The sequence below is a fragment of the Etheostoma spectabile genome, unplaced genomic scaffold (assembly GCF_008692095.1).
Source record: "Etheostoma spectabile isolate EspeVRDwgs_2016 unplaced genomic scaffold, UIUC_Espe_1.0 scaffold00018250, whole genome shotgun sequence".
Lineage (NCBI taxonomy): Eukaryota > Metazoa > Chordata > Actinopteri > Perciformes > Percidae > Etheostoma > Etheostoma spectabile.
In genome coordinates, this window is record NW_022604179.1 from 312,194 (window position 1) to 336,006 (window position 23,813).

The 23,813-nt window shown below is 40.0% G+C and overlaps 1 protein-coding gene across 2 annotated transcripts in view; it reads right to left on the reverse strand.

Annotated features, from left to right (window-relative positions):
• Positions 1-23,813, reverse strand: part of LOC116679860 (unconventional myosin-X) — a 52,893-nt gene that overhangs the window by 20,570 nt on the left and 8,510 nt on the right. For both annotated transcript variants that reach the window (XM_032509346.1, XM_032509345.1), the window contains exons 2-13: positions 19,069-19,167; positions 7,071-7,229; positions 5,793-5,980; positions 4,713-4,847; positions 3,221-3,345; positions 3,050-3,063; positions 2,845-2,929; positions 1,873-1,979; positions 683-812; positions 472-590; positions 214-360; positions 12-112 (exon numbers count right to left, since the gene is read on the reverse strand). In XM_032509346.1, the coding sequence (XP_032365237.1) occupies positions 12-112; positions 214-360; positions 472-590; positions 683-812; positions 1,873-1,979; positions 2,845-2,929; positions 3,050-3,063; positions 3,221-3,345; positions 4,713-4,847; positions 5,793-5,980; positions 7,071-7,229; positions 19,069-19,167 (1,409 nt within the window). The remainder of the gene's footprint in view (positions 1-11; positions 113-213; positions 361-471; positions 591-682; positions 813-1,872; positions 1,980-2,844; positions 2,930-3,049; positions 3,064-3,220; positions 3,346-4,712; positions 4,848-5,792; positions 5,981-7,070; positions 7,230-19,068; positions 19,168-23,813) is intronic.

Sequence of the window (23,813 nt, forward strand, 5' to 3'; positions counted from 1 at the left end):
TAGAAGTTCACCTGTTGTACTCTAGCTGCTCAAGGGAGAAGATGTGCTTGTTGAAGTACTCTTGAAGTTTCTCGTTGGCGTAGTTGATGTTGAACTGCTCAAACCGATTCACCTGGAAGCACAGACACGTCTTATATACAGATCTGTACGTGTGTGTGTGTGTGTGTGTGTGTGTGTGTGTGTGTGTGTGTGTGTGTGTGTCAAAGTTCTGACCTCAAAGTTCTCAAAGCCAAAGATGTCAAGGATGCCGATGGATTTAAAGTTCTCCTTCCCTTTGATCTTCTGATTGATTTTGAGGATGATCCAGGAGAAACACTGGGAATATAGCGCCATGGCAACAGAGTCCCTGGAATCCACGGCCTGTAAGGATGACATGGAAACCCGAGGTGAGAGTGAGTGTGTCAGGAAGAACCAGAGATCAATCAACAGGGGGAGAACAAATGTGTGGATTTCTGTGTGATATATGCTGACCTGCTCTATTGTGAGTGGGGAGCAGATTTCCTCTCCTCTGAGGATTATAGAACGCTGAGTCAGGACTTCGGACAGCTGGAAGGCATCCAGGCCCAGCAGCTCACTGGAATCAGTGACCACTAATAGATGGACAAAGATGTCTTACACATATGCCACACATCTTTCTGAGTTTTGCTTTTCCCAACTAATTTTACAGGAGCAGTGCACTGACCTTGCTTGGTGGTGATCTGGGCTCCTCCTGCAGTCATGAACTCAATGTTCCCCAGCTGTAAGACTCCTGACAGCAGCTTAAACATGTCTCTGATCTCCTCCTCTGTGAACTCTAACACCTTCAGCGCCTCCTACATGCAGAAATAAGTCCGACAAAAGAAGTGAGGTGCTACCAACGGAAGAGGTGCTTTTAACACTTAGTGAGAAAATAAAAGCAATATAGTTTTGTTGTTGATTTGGCATCAATGCACTAACTTACAAAGGTTTGATAAATGGTGTTTTTTTATTTTTATTGCACAAATCGACAGATTCCCTGTTTATAAGGAAAAGAAATCTGTAGAAGGCATTTCAAAAGCTAGTAAGGAGTGCAGATTTTGGTGACTTTTATGTGACACCATTTCTATCAGTTGTGTTTTATATTATGCTATTTGCGGGCTGCACATATCCCCATAGGATTCGCCATTAGGTCTCTAAATCTGTTACTTTTGTAGTTATGGTTGTACAATATTCAAATTCAGATCACAATTACCATTTATGTCCTTCAGTATGCTTTTGTGTAATACATTTAATGGGAATCTGTTCATATCCTGCTGACAAATACAATAACAGAGGGAAAACAACCTGGCAGAGGTAAAAACATATTGGGGAATTTTACAGTCAGTTGTTACCATGGTAATGTAGAAAAGGTCATCATCTAACTAGTTAAAGGAGACATACAGTGTGAATTCTCCTTTTCAGGTTCATGCTGGTATTTTGGGTTTCCACTTTCCACTTTAATGTTCAAAAACACAATATTTTTCTCACACTGTCTGCCTGGATATGCCTGAACGCTACCTTTTAGCGCTTGTCTCTTTACACCCCTCATCCCGGCTCCCGGCTTGTAAGAAAAATATGGCACACATTTTTAAAGGTAGTTCTCAAGCAGTAGGTGGAGATACTCGGATGGGGGTAGTATATTCTCAAGAGCCTGCACGCCACATAAGAAGGGGAGTCAAATCTGAATTCAACGTTTTCTGATCTAGGTACACAAAAAAATCTGACTGGGTTCTCTTATTTGACAGTTTTTAGGTTGGTAGGCACTCAAGCTACCCAAATGAATGTGAAAAGGAGAGTTTGTCATAATATGTCCCCTTTAACTAATGTGCATAGACAGCTGTTGACCAGTGTGGCTGTAAATGCAGTCAAACTGACCATAACACTGTTATACAGTTCTTTGTCATTCAGGCTCTTGTCCTTCATACATCCTGATTGGCTGAGGTAGTGGAAAGCTTCAGGACGGTCCTCCAGGAAATAGAGGCCTGATAGAGGAAATATATGTCAGGGTGATATTGGGAGGGATGCACATTGAGATACTTAACTGCACTTAGATATACAGTAGTTTGGAAATGTTGCAATGAAATTACACAAACATGCTTTATTATAACATGATCTGCTGCCATCTGTTGTAAATGTACTGTGAATTCTTTTTAAAGCTCCATTGGGTAATTCTTTGAGTTGATTCTTAGCAAAAAACTTTTTTGTTCTTTCACAAATATGTGCTCATTCATGTGTAAATACTTCCACCAACTAACCAAAGTTTTCTCATAAGCGTAGAACCTGCCATTCAGAATCATTCAGAATAGATAGGAGCAATTCGCTCCCATGTATTCTGCCATGTTTCTGGAAGGAACTCTCACGGATGCTAATTTTGCGTTTGGCCACCGTAGGAGTTTAAATGCGTTCCGAATGGGAGGGGCTACAAAGTAATATTCAGTTGGTTGTCATATACAATTTCACCGCTAGATGGGAGAAATTCTAACACAATGTAGCTTTAAAAATACAGCAGACACATTAATTAAAGGTGCTCTATTGGGTGACGTTCAAAGTATTTTCAAACAAAACGAGACTAGCTTGCCCCTCCCTTCTGTGCTTCCGCACACTAATCCCCCAACCCCACCCCCAAATCCTTCTTGTTGATCATTGAATAGAACGCTGTTTGTGTATGTTTTGTGGTGCAGGTTGGCCAATTTGTTTTTTTTACAGTGTGTTCTGGGGACAGGCAACTTGCAGATAGTGAGGAGATGTTTGCTGTATGTGACAAATGTTGTAGCCTAAAACACGCGACACGCTTAGAGCACTTTTAAGACACTGTTGATAATTGAACATTTGTATGCTTTTTCTTACTTTTATTATTTTTGTTAGCTCCCGCCAGCAGAGCGTAGAAGATGTGGTAGTTTCTTTCTCCAGGATTCTGTCGCACCACTCGGTTCTAAAGCAAAACCAAAGCAGAAAAGCCACCATTACCATTTCATTCTGAGTTAAAATGCAGAACTGACAAATCACTTGAATGAATTATAACTTGATATGAGCAGGCTGCAGACATGGTTACCTTTTCCAGTAAATCTGAACGATAGAGAGTCAAGGAAACAACAATAAAATGTGAGTGCTTCACAATAGCCAACTCCTTTAGCACACCTTTTTATTCAATAAAAGCACATAGAAATGTTGGCACATTTGATACAAAGATACTTACAGTATTTTTAAATACATATAAGGATACAGTCAATGACGCAGCCTCCCTGGATGTTGCCGCCCTCAGAAAAGTGAAGTTGAATGAATTTCCCAAAGCGACTGGAGTTGTTGTTGTAAACAGTCTTAGCATTACCAAACGCTTCCATGATCGGACTGCACAGAGAGTAAAAACCTGCAGTTAGTGCATTTTGTTTAGTCTGTAACATATCTGTGCATGCAGTCAGCCTGTTCTCATGAACCATATGTTTGAAAAGCTACGTAAAAGTTAAGCACTGTAATTTGTATGATTTAAACTTTTTTTTTGCCTAAACATAACCGTAATCTTCGCCGAAATGACCGGCAGCTTGCAGTGCTCTGTACCCGGCTCAGAGTCACCTATTCTGGTGTAACTGAACCACCAACTGCTGATCTGACGGAGCTCCATGACCGGTAACTTGCGACGCTCTTTATCCAGCTCACAGTCACCTATTCTTGGGTAACTGAACCACCAACTACCACTTACCTGACGGAGTGCAATGCGGAGCACTGCAGTCGGCAGCACAAAGCTCTATAGCCAATGTCATGTGACCAGCTGGAAGTCTCCTAGTTTTCATATTAATACGTTTTAGAGTGCATAACTTTTCGTACAATAGCATCTGAACACGTTCATGAGAATGTGTTGATGCAGTACAGAATATAGTGAATAACCCACCCGTTGCTAAGGCTATTCACTATGTTTCTTCAAAAGCAACATTGTTTACTTCATGCTCTTTTTCAGCAATGCTCTGCTTCATGTAATATACACGTGTATACACATCCATTAGTGCCCAATACAAACACGGATTAGCTCTCCCACCATATCTGGATTTGCTCTTTGGCTCCATAAAGGCTTGATTTGACCTAAGACTCTCCCTAAGTCTGTTCAACCTGCTAAAATCCTGGAACATTAAAAGACAAATAAAACCGCCTTACATGGGTACACTTATTACATATTTAATTATTACTGCTATGCACTGAATGGACTTGATCTTAGTGACGTGAAAACATTAATATTACATTATTATTCAAAATATTCAAATTCAATGTGATTTCAATGGTTACGATTAAAGCTGGGAAAATGTGTCCATAGACAAAAAAGTAATTTGCTACTATTTTTAACAATCAAGTTAATTTGAGTAATCGTTTTCCTTTTTTAAGCAAAAACGCCAAACACTTGATGCAAAAGCCTCTCAAATGTGAGGACACTGCTTTTCTCTGTTTAATACCACTGTCAAATTAATTTAGACTGGGTTTGGGGAAGTTACAGAAATTGGACAAAACATGGACATCTAAAGGTTTCTTCTTGGAAAATGTGTGAGTTTTTGTACTATTCTACTAAACTAATGATGTTTTACTACAACAAAACTTAAAGCTTACCCTAGCCTTCTTTCGATTAAGTTTAGACTGGACTCAGACTTGTTCCAAAAGACCCTAAAACAGCTCGGGCAGTAATAGTCAAGGAACAGGAAAGTTTCTGTCGTCTTCATTTTGATCTTCTGTACCTGCTCTGTACGATGGCCTGCTCCACTCGTGTACTTTTCTCCGATGGAGAAGTCCCAGCTGAATTCTGGCTCATCACCGACAGGAACTGAAGCAACAGTTTAGTGCTCTCCGTCTTTCCTGCCCCTGATTCACCACTGTAGCGCACACACACACACACACAAACACACACACACACAACCCACTTAAATTAAGTACACTGTGACCTTCTCCGACATTCCCATGTCTCAAATTGGTCTGGTCATTTAATTGATATCAAGGTTTGATAGCTTCACAGATATTGCATTAACTCCCAGACTGTCTCAATTAGAATGTCAGGAGAGACAAAGCCGAGTGTAATTGTAATTGAAAGCATGATCAGATGTCTGACCCTACGGAGTGGTTAGGTGGAGGAATGCCGTTTCTTTAATGCCTTTTATTAATTTTCACCAACAAGGCAGATGCAATCTCTCTCTAAACTGACATAAATCAATACGTCTGAAACATGGAAATGGTAATTTACTTCTTTCAGCCTTTACCTTGATTTTCATTGTCATTTTCTAAGTGGCTCTGCATTGGCAGGGTACTAACAGCTGAAAAAGATCCACCTACCAATTCCTTTAAAGCTCACTAATCAACATATAATATCTCCTTTGTTTAAAACGTACAAAAAACAAAGTGTAAAAATGTGTCTTTATGCTATGCTAACTGTCTCCTGGCTGAGGGGTGGTATTAATCTTCACTAACAACTGTTGACAAGGAACCAGATGAAGCAAACATTTAGATACATTAAAAAATACGTGTGTATTTTGCATAAGTAGGACAGTAGGAATTGTTAGATTTTCTAAAAACGTAACTACCCCCTCGTCTAATGCGTGCTGGGATAGGCTGCGGTCCCCTGTGGCACAGGATTTAAGATGATTGATGGCTTCAGAATTAGACTAAAAGATGGACAAAGAATCCCTGCAATTTAATTCATTGGATACATCTCACCCCCGTGAAAATCCACAACATGATTAATATCCCATTGTGCACTTTCTGTCCAATGAAAGCATTTATTAAAGGTAAACCAGTATATTCACTCCTTTGTGGTTGAAACTCACCTGATGAGGACACATTGACTGTCATGACGTTTCCAGATGCAGCGGTAGCATTCATTGGCCACTGCAAAGATGTGTGGAGGGAGCTCCCCTATATGGTGCTTGGAGTACAGGTCCACCCTCTCTGGGTCATACAGACCTGAGATCTGCTTGTAGGGGTTGACGGCTGCCAGGATGCTGCCGATATTAGTCTGGACACAGTCAAGAAGTAACTATTTAGGCTGTGTATCTGTATCAGGTTTTTTTTAGCCTTTGGTATCTTTTGTTTATCTGCTTCGTTATAGATATGCAAACAACAAGCTCTCAGGAACACATGCAGTACCAATATGTGACATTTAAAGCAGTCTTGTATTGATATTAATCTGGATTGGAGGATAAGGAACACAGCAGGGTAGAGATCTGACAGTGGGACTGACCAAACAACAGAAATAAGGTTTGAAAGCTGAGTTCAAATCAGTGAGATGATGGAGGAGATAGATTTGCATTTTTGAGCTGTTTGTACTGTAACCATCACCTTGCTTTCCATCCTTCTCCACTAAAAACCAAAAACTGCAGGTCAGCTCCATCGTGTCATATTACCCTGTCTGTGCGATTTATCTGCTACACATTCAAAACTGTGCTGAAGGACACGTATACACATAAATGCATAGGCACACAATGATACAGAGGGCTGACCCATGCAGGGCCGTTTCTTATGATCATCTTAAGGGAAATCCATATATGAGTAATATTTCATTATCTAGATTAGGTCACACCCAGAGAGATTGTTATTGTTCTGTTGTATGTTTATCTGTCTTTCAGGTTGTCAGGCATTACGGATGTCTGACTTTCACCATAAAAATACTAGTTCTATATGATCCTAATATCCATTCCAAGACCACAAACAGATAATATGGTCTTTTCAGTCTATACTGCAATAATGAGCAGTAAAAGTGTGATGGTTGTCATCTCACATGTCGCCAAATCAACCAAGATTAAAATTTTAAGGATTACAATTTTTTTTTAAGTAGAGTTTAGTTTGTTTAAAGTTTTAACCATTGATTTTATTTACCGCAATATTCTCACATTCTAAGCCTTTCCTTCTCCTCAGCCTCTCTACCCATTCCACTCAGAGTAGAGTGTTTCCCACTAAAAGCCTCATGCATGTGAAGATTTCTGGAAAATGAAGAGGGGGGCTCATCAAGACACAAACATAACGTAAACACATGCTTGGTAACATACATTCACCATCTCACACATGCTTAAAAACACATAGACACGTGTCTGTCTGAATGCACTTACATAGATGTTATCCTTCTGGTAGCGCTGGTACAGGTTGTGCATAATGGCGGCTTCGTGCAGCTCAGCCAGTGCTGACATATCCTCCACCCCATCGATGCTGGACTGGTGCATAGCATACACGCGCTCCCTGTTAACCTCAGCCTGCTGCAGGTACAACACCTGGAAGACAACAAGACATACAGACTATCATTTATCTCTACATTTGTTAATGTTTGTTTTTGTGTGTACCCACTTTTACCTTGGCCTGGTACATCAATTTCCACATCAGTTAGAGACTTTCCTACATTTGCTACATTTCCCACCGTGGCTTTCTATAATCCTGAGAAAACACCTGAATATTTTGGAGTCATGCTCCCAAAGAGGCCTGATGAGTGACAGCAATTCCTGACACTTGCAAAATCACAGAACCAGGTTTGCGACAGACACTCAGTTATGGCTCAACGAGACCCAACAGACGGTTGCTGGGTTTGCTCTCTGTCAAGACCAGTTAGCTTAGCTTTAATCAACATAAATGTGATTTCGTATTCCTCTGCATAGCCCAAAACCTACCACTTCTTGTAGATACTAAGCTTGATTTTATGTAAACAATTAAACATATCGGATAAAATAAGTTCATGGGTCAGGTGTTGGTAGGGATATTGTTTAGGCTAGTCATAATATTTAGTTTTAGTTAAGCTAATCAGCTGCTGTCTGTAGCATCAAATTTACTGTACAGACAAGGCAATGGTATCGATCTGCTGATCCAACTCTCGGCTCAAAAGTGTATTTTGCTACAGTGCAATATCTTTTTATTTGTTGTCAATAACTACTTTTCACACAATGTGTGCTATTTTATATATGTATATAGTTGCTCTCAGCACTCCACTCTGTACTACCTACCTACACTTTATATTTTTATATTTTATTTCCATATATTTTGTATTTTTATATTTCGTGTCGACACCGTAAAGGGGTTGCTTCAATCTCATTGCACAGGTACTGCACTTGTGTATAATGACAATAAAGGCATTCTATTCTATTCTATTCTAAGCCTATTTCCCAAAATGTTGAACTATCCATTAACACAATTAGTATTTTAAAGTGATGTTCTCCTGTGATATATCAAACACACTGAAACTGTGTGATGTCCTGTGTTGAATTGCACTAAGAATGACTGCATTGCATCATGTATTATGCTGGTGTTAAATAAGCAAAAAATGAATATGCCACAATACTTCTTTCAATGTAGATATAACACTTGAGTTTAAGTTGTCATGAGGCCTACTGGATTAGAAAGGATGTTCAGAGTAAATAGTAAGCCACTGTTGCACACATTGTCCCTTTAAAGATGTCAACATTGCAAACGTTTCCATTTTTAGAATGGACAGACTCATTGTGATGCAACATGTTACACGTGATGAGAATACTGAGCTTTATGGCTCTTCTTTTAACCAGACCCCAACCTCATCTATGTTATCCATCGCCACAGCAACGGGAGAGCAGAGGACAGGATGGGTTGGAAACCCGTCTGTGGGAGTGGAAGAAGAAGAAGAAGGAAAAAAAAGCAGAGAAGAAGAGACAGAGGAACAGATCTGGCAGGACGTGATAGGTGAAAGCAGTTTGGTATAGGCTGCCCATGTCATGCACACACACATGCTGCTAAGTTGGTCTTTCTCTTTTGCAACCATTCCACACACACACACAAACACACACACACACACACACACACACACACACACACACGAACTAATGTCATTCTATTTTAGCATAAAGGTCGTTCATTTATTCCAGCAAAATCCACTTATCTAAAAATAGAAACCACGGCCTTTACAAGACCAGGTTGTTAATATGTCAGCCAGTCTCTGCAGTGTGTGTGTGTGTGTGTGTGTGTGTGTGTGTGTGTGTGTGTGTGTGTGTGTGTTGCTGTAACAGATGTGTTGGGAGTCTGTTGTGAGTGGCAGAGGGGCGCGCTGTAGGCGTTCAGACATCTTGTTCTTAAATAAATCTATTTCACTCCAGAAACAGTGTCTTCCACTGCACAGAGCTGTTGCGTGCAGACAGCTCTCTCAGAGCGAATGAACTCACAGCGGTATTCTTGTTTGCCAACATGTCTGCACGTAAAAAGTTGTTTGTGGCCGACAAATAGAAACCAATTGCAGTTTGTGCACTTCCAATCGTCTCTTTCATGTCTTGTAGAAGTATAGACGCCTTGTGGATACTCTGTAACTGTTGATGAGGGTCAAACCCATCAAGTCACTGACCTTTCCACACTCACTCAGCCGTGATGAAATGACCCCATTATCCCTCGTCCTCCATTAGTGAGAGCATGACTTATGTAGCTCACTATCTTTACTGCGACCCTGTCCACTTCACTCTTGGTCTTTACCTTTTTACAAACGTTGTACTCAATCATGGCACAGACATGCTGCTACCCAAGCACAATTACTAATATATAGATATGTTCCAGCCGGTGACAGTAAAAGCAGGTTGCATTTTCTAGTGTTAATTATTCAATTTTAAGCAAAGTTTATAACTCAAGATGTACTGTGAACTTAGTGTGTAATCACTAACTATAATAATAACAACAACAATAACAACAACAACAAACAAGTTTGCTTAAAATTTGATATCAATCTTGTGTTCCCAGCTTGTTTCTGTAGCCCCCCAAAAAATAAGTTAACTCAGTTTAATTAATTTATCTTTCCTGCTACTACCCTCAACCTTGAATGCTAAGTTGAGATCACAGGCAACTTTAAAATCTGTGTATCTGTGTTAGCGTGTGTGTGATGAGATGCATTAAAGGACAATTCCGGTCAATTCCAACATGTAGCTCTGTTGTTTGTGAATTTGGAGTGCTGTCAGTAGAGAGAAAAACAAAAACAATCGGTGCTGCGCACACCGTGTTATCCTCCTGCTAGAGTTAGCACCCAACAGGCTTTAACAGGGCAAGTTTTAAACGTGTTCAAAATGTCATTAAAAGTGCCTAACCATGTGCAGTGATTTCTTCCAAGTGAACACACTGAATCTGACTGCAGTAGTTGTGAAAAATGCATGAATGTTGTGCTTATTCAGCTGTGTTTAGTTCCTGTGTTGATACCGCGAGGAGTGCTTCGGGACCGTCTACAAACTACACCAAACACCAAAAAGAGATAAAAACATAATTTTCAAAAATAAGCATATGCTTATTTTTTTAAAGTAAGTGCTGTAGTACAACTAGTAGGAGACAAGTTATAACAAAGGTAAGTTTGGAGACACTACCTTATTTAATCATTTAATTGACAGCCTATATATTTTTGTCTTTTCTGTGTAACTGCAGTATCAACACCAGAACTAAACACAGCTGAATTAGCACAGCTTTCATACATTTCTTTCACATCTACAGCAGTCAGATTCGCAGTGTTCACTCGGAAGGAATCCTTTCACATGGGGAGGTACTTTTAATGACATTTTGAACATGTTTAGAGTCTAGAAACACGTTTAAAACTTGCCCTGTTTAAGCCTGTTGGGTGCTAACTCTAGCAGGAGGACAACACGGTGTAGACAGCACCGATTGTTTTCATTTTTAAAAACAACAGAGCTACTGTAAATGTTGGAATAGACCGGAATTCTCCTTTAACATGCCTGTTAGTCATGGCTTGGACAACTGCACATGCAGATATGATTTCATATTGACTGTAATATATCTAGGCCAGGGGTGCATTCTTATATATGTGAGAACAAAAAGACAGAAAGTCCCTCATTTTACATCCTAGTCCATTGGTTTTAGATAAGGCTTTTCTCTTCATTTTCTCACCCTATTAAATCTGTCTTTTGCTCTGTGCATGCCTTCATGTCTCAAACATCCCTCCTCAGTCTCTCTCATCTCGCGTTCCCTTTTTGTATCACTCCTCTTTTATCCCTTCCCCCTCTTTGTCATGTCCCTCTCTGTTCTCTCAATCTCTCCCTACCTCACCATCACTCATCATCCCACTCTTCATTCATTTGCAAGGGGCAAATGAATGCACTATCCACACTGCATTTCATACATTTCAACCTCCTATGACTTCCTTTTTCTTCCTATATTTGTCCTCTTGTACTTTTTATTTTTGGTTACTTTGATCTATCCATCTATCTATCTATCTATCTATCTATCTATTTATCTATCTATCTATCTATCTATCTATCTATCTATCTATCTAATGTACATGGATCTCTGTATGTTCACTTACACATAACTCACTTAATGCCTAAATGGCTCTGAGACCCCTGCCTGTAATTAAAGGCTTACTGAGAGCCATTTCAATCAGAAAGTCAAGCATGCCTTTGCAATCCAGGGTAAATTATAGGGGACAGAAGATAAAGCTTCACACACACACACACACACACACACACACACACACACACACACACACACACACACACACACACACACACACACACACACACACACACACACACACACACACACACACACACACACACACACACACACACACACACGCACAAATCAGCACATTTAAGGGAGGAAGGTCACTAGGACAACTGAAATGGAGGACTGGGTCTCGGTTGTTGAAATTCATCACAGCACCTGTCTCATTTCCTTCTGTAAAACTTATCATTATAATGGTCAGCACCAGGGGATAACCAGTGGTTATTAGAAATCCTCTTTTATTAAGCAGTTTTGCTTCATTTTAGTGACTAGAATAAAAAACACTGCATCCTACATTTCCCATAATTGAATTTAATAGTATTTCTTTGTTAGACTTCCCATTCTTGGTATAAGCCCATGTTTTTCAAAGTACATGCCCACAGTTCATAACACAGGCTTGCTGGTATCAGCCGGCATTTATAAAAATAATCAGTATTATTTCCTCAGACTTTAGAAAGCTCCCTTCCGAGCCCAAAAAGAGATTACTGTAAAGAACTGTTTTCACAAGCTGAGTAGTACTCATCATGAGTCTCCAATGGTGGTCTCTAGAGAAAAAAACATTAAACTGTAAGATTAAAGAAAATAAATTCCTGGGTTTTACAATAGCTTCTAATGTCAAAGATGCATGCTTTCAAATATAAAGGCCTTTAACAGCAGATAAAGCAAAAATGTTCAGGAAAAACCATTTGAGACAAAAATGCAGATGATTCAGAGAGAGGGGGGATGCTATGAAATGAGAAAGTATGTCAGTGACTGAAATAAAACGCAGCTGAAGTGGAAGAGAAAAAAAGGGTTTTGCAAATGTCTCCATCTTCATCTTCCATTGCCCTCTGGTGGGTTTTAACACACATTCTGTGTGCGTCTTGGCCCACATTACTGTAACAACACAAAAAGGACACAGACAACCTGTACTGGATGTGAAGCATGCAAACATACAATAAGTTTGACTACCCAGAGAGTCTAAAATGAGATGCCTCATATTCAATAATTCCTCACTGGAAAGAGGAACAGAAGAAATACATGGAATTAGTGACATAGACTGAAAGGGGGAGAGAGACACAGAATAAGAGTAATGTAGATGTAGAGCATGGTTAACCAACTCGGATTTCTCTTCAGTGTTACATCTCTCACTTTGACATGATGTAGGGGAGAGGAAGCTTGTTGAAGAAAAAAAGCTGGTGTTATTCTGTATTTCTGCTATTGGCAAAAAAACATTCCATGAAAAGACCAAAACCAACAAAGCGTTAGTCTGTCTCAGCATACTTGAGCTCCACACTGTGCGCAGTTTGCCATCAATGGCGCGCGTGCTACGAGCATGCACAGAGACATTTATGCTCAACACATTGTTCGTTGTGGTACTCTCCAAGAAACCAGAGGGCTTACAGAGAAAATAATCTGTGAATGAGCACGAAGTAGAGAAAAGAAACCGGAAGTTAAGAAAAGCACGCTACCTGTCAACAGTAGTGAACGCATCTATGTTAAAACACTGACGTATGGCGAAACATTAAAATTTATCTTCTTTAATAATTAATATGACTGTTGTCAACACTTTTCCCTTTTGTAGCCTATGGTTTCATGTTTTTAACAACACCTAGGCCCAAGTCATTTCCTAAAATGTCTGGGCATTGTAGCTGCTCAACTAAGACTAAATACTGTATACTGTATGTTGGGTACTATTTTCAGTTGAGGATTAATACACAGTTAGTCAGCCAGTCAGTGTACCACTTTGGTCCAGAATGAAATTAAACTATTGGATAGATTGCCATGCCATTTTATAAAGACATTCCTGGACCCCAGAGGATGAATCTTTGGTGAAATACCTCAACATTTGTTGGATGGATTGCCAATCATGGTTAAAAGAAATCCTAATAACTTTGGTGATCTTCTGAGTTTTTCCCTAGCGCTATCATGAAGTTGAGGTTTTTCGTTTTACAAATGCCTTGACAATTATTGGATGGATTGTCAAGAAATGTGATAGTGGTGTTGCACGATGGGGTTTTATAGCAAAGAAGAATAAGCTATATTGCAATACCCTACTAATTGGTAGGATTGATTCTTTTCATAGGATTTATTGAAAATACTATTTACTCTCTCAGACACACACTCGGCCTCTTCCCTTTTACAATTTTCTGTTGCTTCTTACTTGCAGGAAAATCATGGCATTTTTAACCTGCTTTGCTCGAGTGAACACACTTTCACACAAACATACGGTGCATGGAGTCGCTTCCTGTAAAGCCCTCTGATGTCTGAAGCTGCATTGCATGATTCAGGAAGAGAGCCAGGGGAGAAAAGCCTCTTCATCTGACTCCACGTATTAGCAGCAGTCAGGGTGAGGAGGAGAGGGGACAAGAGAGATAAAGATAGAGCATGGAGAGGGAGAGCGGAGGGCACAGTGACCTATATGTGCTGCAGACCTCTATTCAGTTCAAGATACAGTATCAAACAGTACTGTATGCACCTGCAGCTCTCTTGGCTGACCTGGGATTTGATTTGGCAATCCTCCATGGGTCATGGCTAAGTTCAGAGGGTATAAGAGGCTAAAGGAGCAGCTGCAGCCAGAAGTGCTGGGCAAGTGACTTTATCTTCAAACCAAAGTTAGCTCTTTTGTACTTTCTACAGGAGCCAGGTTAATGAACTGAAAAAGAATCCTGCATTGGACCCTTTGAGATCCAAAACATTGCAAAGGGTCAACAAAGCATATTTCCTTATGTAAAAGTTATGGTAAGTTGTGTGAAATTCTTCATTTATCAATTTGCATTTGTCAACAACACCAGCGTTGATTAGAACATAGGCTCTGGCATCACTGAAAAGAACTTTAGGACAATAAAAAACCTTAAAAAAAATGGTAACATAAGAAGGAGATGTGCAGTGTAAAATGAACTCCAAACTTCCGATGCACACCTCTAAAAGTGCATCCCTGGTAAGTTGGATTGGGGAAAGGAGGTTTTAATGGAGTTTAAACAAGCTTTAAACTCCATTAATGCCTTCACTGCCCCAAAGCACCCGTTCAGCACTGGGGTGTATAACACCTTTCAAATGTCATCATCCTTCAGGATTTGGCAACCCACACTCATCCCACCCCAAGGGAGATCTCTGCTTCATTTTCCACTTATAAGGGTTACTGCAGAGATTGGGACAGGGATGGTGAAAGACAAACAGAAAGCAAGAGACAGATAGGGAGGTGTGTGTGTGTGTGTGTGTGTGTGTGTGTGTGTGTGTGTGTGTGTGTGTGTGTGTGTGTGTGTGTGTGTGTGTGTGTGTGTGTGTGTTTGTATATTAGTGTTTTTGTGTCCCAAATTTAATCTCATTATATGATAGCATTTCTGCACTTTTCATTAGGCGCATTTGACAGTGTATAATTTTTTCAGTGTGTGTGTGTGTGTGTGTGTGTGGTGTGTGTGTGTGTGTGTGTGTGTGCGCGTGTGTGTGTGTGCGTGCGTGTGCTTGTGTGTGTGTGTGTGTGTGTGTGTGTGTGTGTGTGTGTGTGTGTGTGTGTGTGTGTGTGTGTGTGTGTGTGTGTGTCTATGTCCATCCATAATCATTTTGTGTGTGCACAGGGACTAAGGCATCCCTGCAGCATGTTCTGCACTCGCGTGAGCCTTCGCAGCCGCTTTCACGCAAGCAACTGAAATCCAGGTCACATAACACACACCGTTCATAACTAATCGCTAGCGTAACCTGGGGGTGTGTCTATACGTATGCATGTTTGTGTTTGCGTGTGTACTGTTTAGGATGCAGGTGTGTGTTATTCTTGTGTTGACGTCTGTCAGCATCTACATTTTTTCACATGTACAAAAGCCTACATTCATGTGTGGGTGTAAATGTGTCCTATAGAGATACGCATTGGGACATTACAATCACAGCATAAGTGGCGCCTGATGCTGACTCTGTGGCTGTATCCAAGGCAACCAGACTAGGAAGATTTCTGTCAGGAACAGAATTGCCGAATGTCTAATTATAAATAAGAGGTTGGAAATACAAACTTTCATATAGGATTGCATGTTTAGTTTCATTAAGGATCAATCTGGTAATTAATCACTGTTTCTATATGTCAGAACATAGGAAAACTTTAAATCCTATAATCAGTTTACTATTAAACGTACAAGGTAAAGCAACAAATCCTCACATTTGAGAAAAAAGAACCAGTACATTTTTTAAAAGAGACTAATTTAATTGTTTCACTTTAATCTGTAGGCACATTTCATACGCCAGAAGGAGCTCTGTTTTATCATGACTACAGGAGTCTTATAGTGGTTCTATATTTATCTATATCCAGTTCTTTGCTGACCTAGATTCACCACAGGTTCATTATATTTTCTAATCTAATCTAATTGTATTATCCATGCAGTGAGCTTTACATGAATGAGATATTGTGCATGATCGGACATTTTACCAATCCAAGAAGATTGGTTTAGTTTTACTGGTTAATTTACCCTTCACCCTCATTCATGGTCAGGATTTTGACTGAAAGAATGATACTGTAAATACAGTTAAGTCGGTTAAGGCATCTCTTAACGATAGCTCTGGGAGGCCTCCCTTTGGGCACATCCAACTGGGTGGGCAACCCAGAACAGTCCCAGAAGAAGGATGATCTAATCTTCTTGTACTGCCCGTCCAATAAATCAGACAGTATATTGACTTATTGCAGACACACAGTACCTGTATCCGTGTCAGCCGATATTTAACAAGCTATTGTTGTCAAGAAATAAAGTTTTTTTTTTTAAAGAAACACTGTTATTGTTACAAATGGCAATAAAAAAGACTGACAAGTTCATTTTTTCAACTATAACGTTTTTGGCTCAGTATCTTCCTGTCATTCCTTTGATAACCAGATTTAATTAATATTGGCTGCTATTGCAGAATCAGATTGTCAAATATCAATTTTGGTATTGGTTGGTTGGGCTGGATGGATGGATGAATGGATGGACGGATGAATGGATGGATGGATGGATGGATGAATGGATGAATGGATGGATGGATGGATGGATGGATGGATGAATGGATGGATTGATGGATGGATGGATCACATACAGAAAGGTTTACACTATTTTGCGCTAAAAGTGGAGACTCGATACTTGGACTTGAGTGCCATGCTGCTATACATGTAATTTACACGGAGATGCTTCTATGAGTTGAATTGGACATTCAAAGTACTATTTCTATTAAAAAAAAGAAGTATTGTGGTGATTCTGGCCATTGTGCTTTTGTAATGTGCATACTGAGCATCAACAGAAAGATCCGCAAAGCTTTTTAATTTGCAAGTAATATCAAAGATTTGAGACATTCTTTATATTCCATCAAGCAATACATGTCGAACCTTTGTGATTTGCCAATGGCTTGTTTTGCTTCCCACATTGCAATTTAGTAAAGATGCTGACATCTTTATATAACAGAGAAGAGAGGCTAATATGTGGGTGATTGTGTACCAAGCCATCAATAGACTACTGTCTACTGCAGTGCATTGCTGTTGTAACAAGTTCAAAATAATCAGTCAGTACAGTCACAAATGACTGACATGAGAAGACAGAAGAAACAAAACATTCAACATTAGCCTGCCACTCCAAACATCTACAGTAAACTCATCAGTGGTTTTGTAGGATATTGTCTGTTTCCTAAAAAAAAAAAATCACTCAGAGTAAAATTTACTATGAATGATGTAAAGGCTTGCACATATACCCCTGGTAGTTGTGAGTTGAGCTGATTTGACATTAAGGCTTGTAGTTTTGCAGCCACAGCATTTGTAACCCAGAATTGGTAATGTAGTGAACTGGGTCAGGGCCTGTGGATTACAGAACCAGAGTGGCATGGCAACTAGGAGCAAAATATGAGAAAGGAAAGTAATACAGACCCCCCCAAAAAAAGAAATGTCAAATGCTGTTATATATGGCATGTTTCTTGTTTTACCAGCCACCGCTGCAGCCACTATTAAACTGCTTTGAGGGTTCACTAGAATCAACATGTATTTATGATCATGGGAACCAGGAGCAGAGCAACAGGGAGTGAGGGGACTGGGACTGTTTGCATGGATCAGATCCTGTTGTAACAGGGTAAAGCCACTCATCCTGCTGATTCTCTATCAAATATTCACCAACTCCTGCAGAGCTTACATTTACAGTAAACACCAACAGCTAGCAGAGAGAGCGAGCTGGATGGGGGTCGGGGATGTTAAGGACATTCATAATCCAGAGAAAAGTGAATGCCCGCTCATATAACTAATCCTCAATTTTGGGAAACGCTTGTCTGTCATTGCTGTGTCCCTGAACAAGAAGGGTGAAAGACGCTGCTTTTAAGAGCAGCGTTTGGCCATTTTGTGTCTTAAAGGCCAAACATGAATTCGTTGTACATCTGTGAAAGAAGCCTAGATGTGGATGTTCTTTGGGGGTATAAAGGGAGGATTGAGACTCTTGAATTTGGGCCAAAGAACCAAGTCTATTATTAGGTCCATCTAAATGCTGCCAACTGGAGCGCATGTGTGTGTGTGTTTGTGTATATGTGTGTGTGCCAAACACATCAGCAATCAAAAAAACATTAAATCCAACGTGTGCATGCCCTTGCTCTGACACAGATTAGAAGAGCACACACACGCATACACACATTCATAATGAGATTTACTCATTCATTCCATTATTTTGGCAGGGAGTTTTGTGTTAAAGGGCTGGTGCAGCCGCCTGGCTTTGCCATTTAAAACAACTACAGGCAACACTCTCCTGACATCTGACATCCTGAAATGCGCATGTGTGCTCCCATAATGCTCTTCATCTATTCTACCGTAGCTCTCCCCTGGATGCCGAATGTGTGTCATGAGATGAATTTTGCATATGTATAAGGAGGAAGAGGAGGAGGAGGAAGGAACTGAAGCAGGAAAGTGGAGCATCATGACCAGGAGTTTCTATTGATCCACATAGGAGAGGATGAACCAGCCTAGCTGCTTTAACTTCACTCTGAAGAAAAAAAAACGTCCAGATTAAAAGCATACTGCATCTTTCGCTCAGCAGTAATCTAATGCTGTCACTGCTTACTTCACCTGTCTGATTTAAACTAATAACAGCAAATGTGTTTTCAGTCAGGAGAGTGTTTTTAATTTGCTTCCCTTTATACTGTTTGCTAAATAAACAGCCCCCTTCTCATTAAATAATTAAAATGTTTCCAGATCAACACAGTTTTAGGGTAAAACCTGTGTAACTGAGGCAACGTGGTTGCCTCTCTAAGGCGCCGACCATGAACAGCAACACCCCTGGTTCAAATTAAGCTGGGAACTTTTTAGGTATGCCTCCTTAATGTTGATGATTCGAATCATCAGACTGACAGTCAAATCACACTGTGCAACGCTGTGAACCTTTACAAACTGAGTCGGGTTTCAGAATTACAACAAAACTAACTGTGATGGAAACAAGAGGGGATATGAAATTTTAAAAAAAACTAGGTTAAACTAGTACCAGGCGCTGGTACAACTTCCTCTATTTTTGAGTGTCAAAGCCTCATCGGCTGACCGTGCTGTCAGCAGCCACGCAGGAGAGGCGCTCTGTGGTGGGCAAGAATTGTAAAACTCAACTAGGATGAACACTTTCTATTGTGTGTGCATGCGTGTGTGCGTATGTGTACATTTCTTACCTCTCCATAGTCGGTTGTGACAATAAGTGTTCCATCTCCACAGGAGTTGACTGTGGCGGGAACCAGCTGCTCCTTCTCTCTGACCCAAACGCGGGCCCCCTGGATCACAGACACACACAAGGACTGAAGTTAGGTAACGCAACAAGTACGTACATATTTCTTTTTCATGTACGTAATGAATGCTGAACGTCCTGGTGAACAGAGTGGAGGTATTCAGCTCTTGTAGTGGAGTCAGAGTTAGTAAAGCAGTGTGCTATTGATTTGAGAGGTACATGTGTTTGGGTGTACACATGAAGTTGTTTCAGCAGAGCTTGACTGTTGACTGTCCGTAGATTTTCAGCAATGAGGGCGGACAGACAGCTCAGTTGGTGGAGCGGCCATCCATATATAGAGGTTTACTCCTTGAACGCAGTGGGCCCGGGGCCCTTTGCTGCATGTCCTTACCCCTCTCTCTGCCCTTTCATAGTTTCAGCTTTCCTGTCAAAAATAAAGGCTGAGAATGCCCAAAAAAAATCTTTAAAAAAGATTTCCAGTGATGATTGACAATAAAAGACTGTAAGAAAGTCAGCCTTTCAAGTGAGTTGCATTGATTTCGCTAATACACAACATCATAGCCAACTGTATCTGTGGACAGCAGCCAAGCACATGCAACTCAGATGTCTTACTGCAACAAGGTTTACAGTAAAATAAGATTATCTCCTTGTGCTTTAAGAGCTGAATTGATGACTTTTCCACTGATGTATCATAATGATTCTGTATGATACAGTAATAGTCAGCTAAGCTAACCATAGAAACCCATGGCATAAAATCCTCTTGCGATAAGTGAGATTGCGTGACGGTGTGTCGAACAGCACTTCATATGAAATAGTTCATTCATTCACAGGTAACATTACACATATGTATGATGAGTGTGCATGGGTGCACAGACAGATGTCACACGTGTGTTTAATGAGAGACAAAGACTGTAACATCTGGACTTTCCACCAAGGTGAAGCAACAATGCTTGACATCTGTGTGTGTGTGTGTGTGTGTGTGTGTGTGTGTGTGTGTGTGTGTGTGTGTGTGTGTGTGTGTGTGTGTGTGTGTGTGTGTGTGTGTGTGTGTGTGTGTGTGTGTTGTGTGCGTGTGGTGTGAACTAAGGTCAGAGGATATGTGCTCATCCAGGACCTTTTTACACAGACAAAGCACTCTTTCAGGGAGTAACTGACCTCCAACCCTTAAAAGGGGCACAGCGTGACAGAGAAAGGAAACAGGAGGGGACAGAATAGGAAACAAGAAGACGTTGCAGTTAACAGAGCTACTAATGTGGACCACATGTCGATTTTATAATCCAGAAACAATTCCAGCAATTATAGCAAAACATTCCAAAATATCAGCATCTAAATTGTAAGATTTGCTGATTATTATCTATTGTTTTAGGGGTTTTGGGGTGTTGGTCTGACAAAGCAAGACATTTACAGCCATCATCTTGGGTTATAAGTTGTCTGACATTTTATAGTCCAAACAATTCACTGATGTGCAGCCAGGTTTTGAGTGCACAGGCTTCACAATAATGTGTGTAGAGGCTAAGCCCGAGCTTTAAGCCCCTGAGGTGCCGTTCCACTGGTAGAGTAATTGACACACTTTTTACCTTTTAAAGCAATGAAAGTCAAAGTAATATTTGCAGTTAACACCATTGGTTCCATTTTGTTTCCAAGAGATATAAATTGGTAGTCCAGACAAATTACTGCTTGTATATGCTTGTGTGGTGTTGGTGTTTGTGTGTGTGTGTTGCTCTGTGTGGTCAAAAACTGTATGTGCTTCCAGGTTGCACCTGAGAAACCAAAGATTGTTTCCTATTAATACCAAGGGCACTAATTGGCTCTTACGATGTGTATCCATATGTTTCTTGATCATTTTTGGATGACTGTTAAAGAACCCAATTTTCCAGACATAATTACTGGAGTCTAAAGCCTGACAAGAAGTTTGAGCCCTGAGAAGACTCACCAAATGTGTGTGCATGTGAAAGAACTGAGCAGCAGAGGATGGCTGGAAATTACTTGTTTTAGCAAGAGATGGTCCTTCAGCTCCAAGCATGCCCTGAAAACCTATCTCTCTTTTTTTATTTTACCCTCCCTTCTCTTTTTTGGTATCTTTCAGATTTTTTTCTTGTGCTATATATCAATCTGACACACACACACGCAAGCACGCACACACACACAAACACACACACAAACACACACTGATGATAATTTGTTTTTTAAAAACAGTCACAGTCTCCAGGCTGTGGGGTTAACCAGGCAGAAATCATTCACACACAGCAGTCTATGTGCACACACAAAATACACTATATATATATATATATATATATATATATATATATATATATATATATATATATATATATATATATATATATGTGTATATGTATGTATATATACACACTGTTGGGTAGCTCAAGGTAAGGCTTAGGGGAACAAATGTCTGAATGGTTTTTGGATACAGACTTAATCGTGCTTGGCCTTTCAGGGAAAAATAAACTTGTATCAATGGCAGAAATTAAGATGCGCACACAAAGTTACACTGGCTATACAAGACCAAGCAAGGCTGTTGCTGCAAAACCCTTGTGTGTATTACTGTAAATTTAGAAATGGAGCAATTTATGGCTCAGGAATTCAACTTTTGATTGGCCAGTGATTCTAGATGCATGAGGCATGATGACGCAAAGATTGGAGTAAATTTGCGTGACCTGTAACATGCAGTTTATTTTAAAATCGACTTAAATGTCCTCAATGAGGCAAGTTTATGTGGAGCTTATTACGAGATAAATCAACAAATGTATTTTTTTTATTTCTCTTACTATAGCTAAATCGCACTAAAGTACAGCTTAAGCATTGGACAAAATCCAATGTTGGTCACATAATGATGTAGCTAGAGGAAAAAGGCTGAAGATAATCAAAGTCATTAGGATTCATTCACTGGGAACCGTGAAATTCTGTACAAAATTTCATAGCAACCTATTATATAGTTGTTGAGATATTTCAGTGTGGACCGAACGTATTGAACCGCCGTCCATATAAACATGCGGCTAGCTGAAAAAAATGACTGAGTTTGACAGTACACAGTGTATGTCTTACTGTAGTGGACCCAGCCACAAATAACCCTAGTTATATGTAATTTAGCCTGTGGCAGCGTACTTTGAAACAGTCTTATATAAATGATTGTATTTTTAAAATTGTAATTAAAAAAACATTTTTCAAATAATTTTATTTTGTTTTCAAAATTTTAAAGTAAGACTTTGTAAATTTTGTAAGAAGAACCAACTCTTTAACAAAAATAAGAGCCTTCCTGTTGTTCTCTCTCTATATATAGCCTCCCTCAGCTCTCTCTCTCTCTCTCTCTCTCTCTCTCTCTCTCTCTCTCCTCTCTCTCTCTCTCTCTCCTCTCTCTCTCTCTCTCTCTCTCTGCAGTCAGACATCCCTCCTTGTCCCTAAATCCAGCTTGTCTGCCTGTCAGATTCCAGCACACAGAGCCATTATAATGATGGCGATGCTGTGATTTGACCTGATGACCACCCCAGCCTAAGGCTCCATACTCACAAGTACCTCACTTCATCCTGTTTTAACTTATAAAATTACCTTTGACCCCACGTGGACTAGTATGTGACTCTTCTTTTTCTCCCCAATTTCTCCGAATGATCTCCGTGAATAAGAATATAATGCATGTTTTTTGCGTTCTGTCTCGCTCTCTATCTGTCTCCTCTTTGAATAAATTGGTCTCTGGTCCCAGATCGATGTACTTTGCCTAAGCCACGTGTTATCTCTGGGGAAAATGCAGCAGTGAGGACACAGAGGGTTATAAATGACCTGCCGGTGTTACAACCTACACCCACCAAACCCCTTGTATTCTTTCTCCCCTCCCCCCATCTATTACTTTCCCAGACAGCCAGGGATGGTCCTGCATGACAACAAACTCCAGTGCTTTCTGTGTGCATGTAAATACCATTTATGGTGAAAATATTCCCTCTTTGATTCTCACTATGAAATTCAAACCAAACTGCAGTCAAACCAGGGCCTCCAGCTCTGTCCATCACCTTTTCGTCAAGCTCCATTAAGCCTTAATTATCACTTTACGCTCAAATATGACCCCTGACCTCATATCTCCCACCAGTCTCTCTAATCAACAGGAGTTGAAAGAGTACCAAAACATCTCACTCAAGGAATGCTACTGGACAAATTTCTTTGTGCAAGTTAGAAAAACATAATTGGTGCTTTGGTAACGGTAGATTCATTCCTAAAAGCTATAACAGTACATTAGATGATTGATAGCTTTTTTCTTTCAGTCAGACATGATTCTATTCTGCACCACTTGTTCAACCTGGCAGCTATTCAGGAAATGGCAAATGCATTCCTTTTTTTAAATCTATTTGAAGCAAGAAAAGGATTTTGCCTTGTATAACACTAACCTATATTTTACAGTAAACAGTTGTTTGAAAGAAGTAAATCGCATGCTGACAGCTGAGCTTGGGAGAATCTGATTTGCAGGATTGCCTGACAGAATTTTAAATGGAATAAATAACCAAAATCATGTTTGCTTACCGTTTTTTTTCTTTGTTTGATTTTTTGAGAACATAGATTATGAATGCAACGCTAGTTGTCTCTTAAATGTTGGTTGTTGGGAACTCCTGGATAGTCCCAACAAAGACAGACCCTGTTTGAAGCTGCATTACCACCAGACAAAACCAAGGTTTCTACGAAGCAATAAAG